This window comes from Penaeus monodon, chromosome 22 (assembly GCF_015228065.2).
Source record: "Penaeus monodon isolate SGIC_2016 chromosome 22, NSTDA_Pmon_1, whole genome shotgun sequence".
Taxonomy (NCBI): Eukaryota; Metazoa; Arthropoda; class Malacostraca; order Decapoda; family Penaeidae; genus Penaeus; species Penaeus monodon.
In genome coordinates this window covers 7,869,106-7,870,517 of record NC_051407.1, presented here as the reverse complement: position 1 = coordinate 7,870,517, position 1,412 = coordinate 7,869,106, and the positions used below count along the sequence as shown (strand labels likewise).

The window sequence follows — 1,412 nt, the reverse complement described above, 5'->3', positions numbered from 1 at the left end:
GGTATATAAAGCTGGAGTCTTCATGGACTCGTACAACCATTTATCATGAAGCTCCTGGTAAGCAAGCTTACGCAGAGGTTATTTACAAACGCAACAATAGATTCTTGATAGTTATCGTATTTAAGATTTAGACTTCATACTTCAAATAATATTATTTCATAGAACATACTAATGCATTATATTTTTATTAAAAATTCTAACCTATCATTTCTTTCCGAACCATAGGATCCTTGTGCTTACAATAGGCAATATCCAGTATTATATAAAACTTTGATAATCAGGATGACATTTAAATCTCTCCACAGATCATATTGCCAGTACTGGTTGTTGCAGCGTCTGCAGCGCTCCAGACGTACTCTGCCCCTGAAGCAGGGCAAGATGGACATTCTGGTGGTGTTCCACTTCCTTCAATAATCGGGCACTCAACTGCTGCTGGCCACTCTGCTGGAGCTGGCCATTCTGCTGCAGCTGGCCACTCTGCAAGTGCTGGACATGCATCTGGTGCTGGACACACTGCTGGTGTTGGCTTCGCGGCAGCATGTAAAGAAGGTGACGTCCTGCACGTAGATGGTACTTGTGTTACCCCGGAAATTAATCGAAAGTTATACGTTTTCGACGTACCTGAACAACCTAGGGAACCTAGTGGTCCAACACCTGTCATTCCTCCACCTCGTGTTGACCACAATATCCTCTTTGTGCGTCTACCTGAAGACGCACCAGGACCTGAACCTCTCGTTCTTCCTCCACCAAGGACAGAAAACATCGTGTACGTCCTCAACAAGAAGAATGAAGTGGGTCAGCGTGTGATCGAAGTACCAGCTCATCCTCAGTCCAACCCAGAAGTCTACTTCGTCAACTATGAAGACGGAGAAAATCCAGCTCTTCCCATTGGTGTCGATCTTGAGACTGCTCTCAGTGCAGCCGCAGCAACGAGTGGTCAGGTTCTTGGTGGAGCCGGAGGATTTGGTGGAGCTGCAGGCGCTGCCGGAGGCCTTGGTGGATTTGGTGGCGCTGCAGGTGCTGCCGGAGGCCATGGTGGATTTGATGGAGTTGCAAATGCTGCCGGAGGCCTTGGTGGATTTGGTGGAGCCGGAGTTGCTGCTGGAAGCCCTGGTGGATTTGGTGGAGCTTCAGGTGCTACAGGAAGCCATGGTGGACTTGGTGGTGGCACAGGAGCTGCCGGTGGATTTGGTGGGTCTGTTGGAGCTGCAGGAGGCCTTGGTGGTAGCCACGGTGGACTTGGTGGTGTTGTAGAAGCTGCCGGAGGAAGTCTAGTCAGTGGTGGTTTCGATGATGATGATAGTCATGAAATTATCAGTGGTGTACTCGCTGCATCTCCGATTATCGCGTCTACTCCTTCTGGCGTGTATGGTACACCCTGATACAAATCAGCATAAGTAATTTACGGTAGT

General features: G+C 48.7%; 1 protein-coding gene across 2 annotated transcripts; it reads left to right on the top strand.

The window, feature by feature from the left end:
- LOC119586889 (ATP-dependent RNA helicase A-like) lies at positions 1 to 1,406 on the top strand. Of its 2 annotated transcripts, XM_037935626.1 has the most exons (3): positions 1 to 57; positions 306 to 1,029; positions 1,069 to 1,406. In XM_037935626.1, the coding sequence occupies exons 1-3, from the start codon at positions 46 to 48 to the stop codon at positions 1,380 to 1,382; spliced, it is 1,050 nt and encodes a 349-aa protein (XP_037791554.1). In that variant the 5' UTR covers positions 1 to 45; the 3' UTR covers positions 1,383 to 1,406. The 2 variants fall into 2 exon arrangements, with proteins under 2 accessions (XP_037791554.1, XP_037791553.1); XM_037935625.1 differs by having other exon boundaries at positions 306 to 1,406.
- The last annotated feature ends 6 nt before the right edge of the window (positions 1,407 to 1,412 follow it).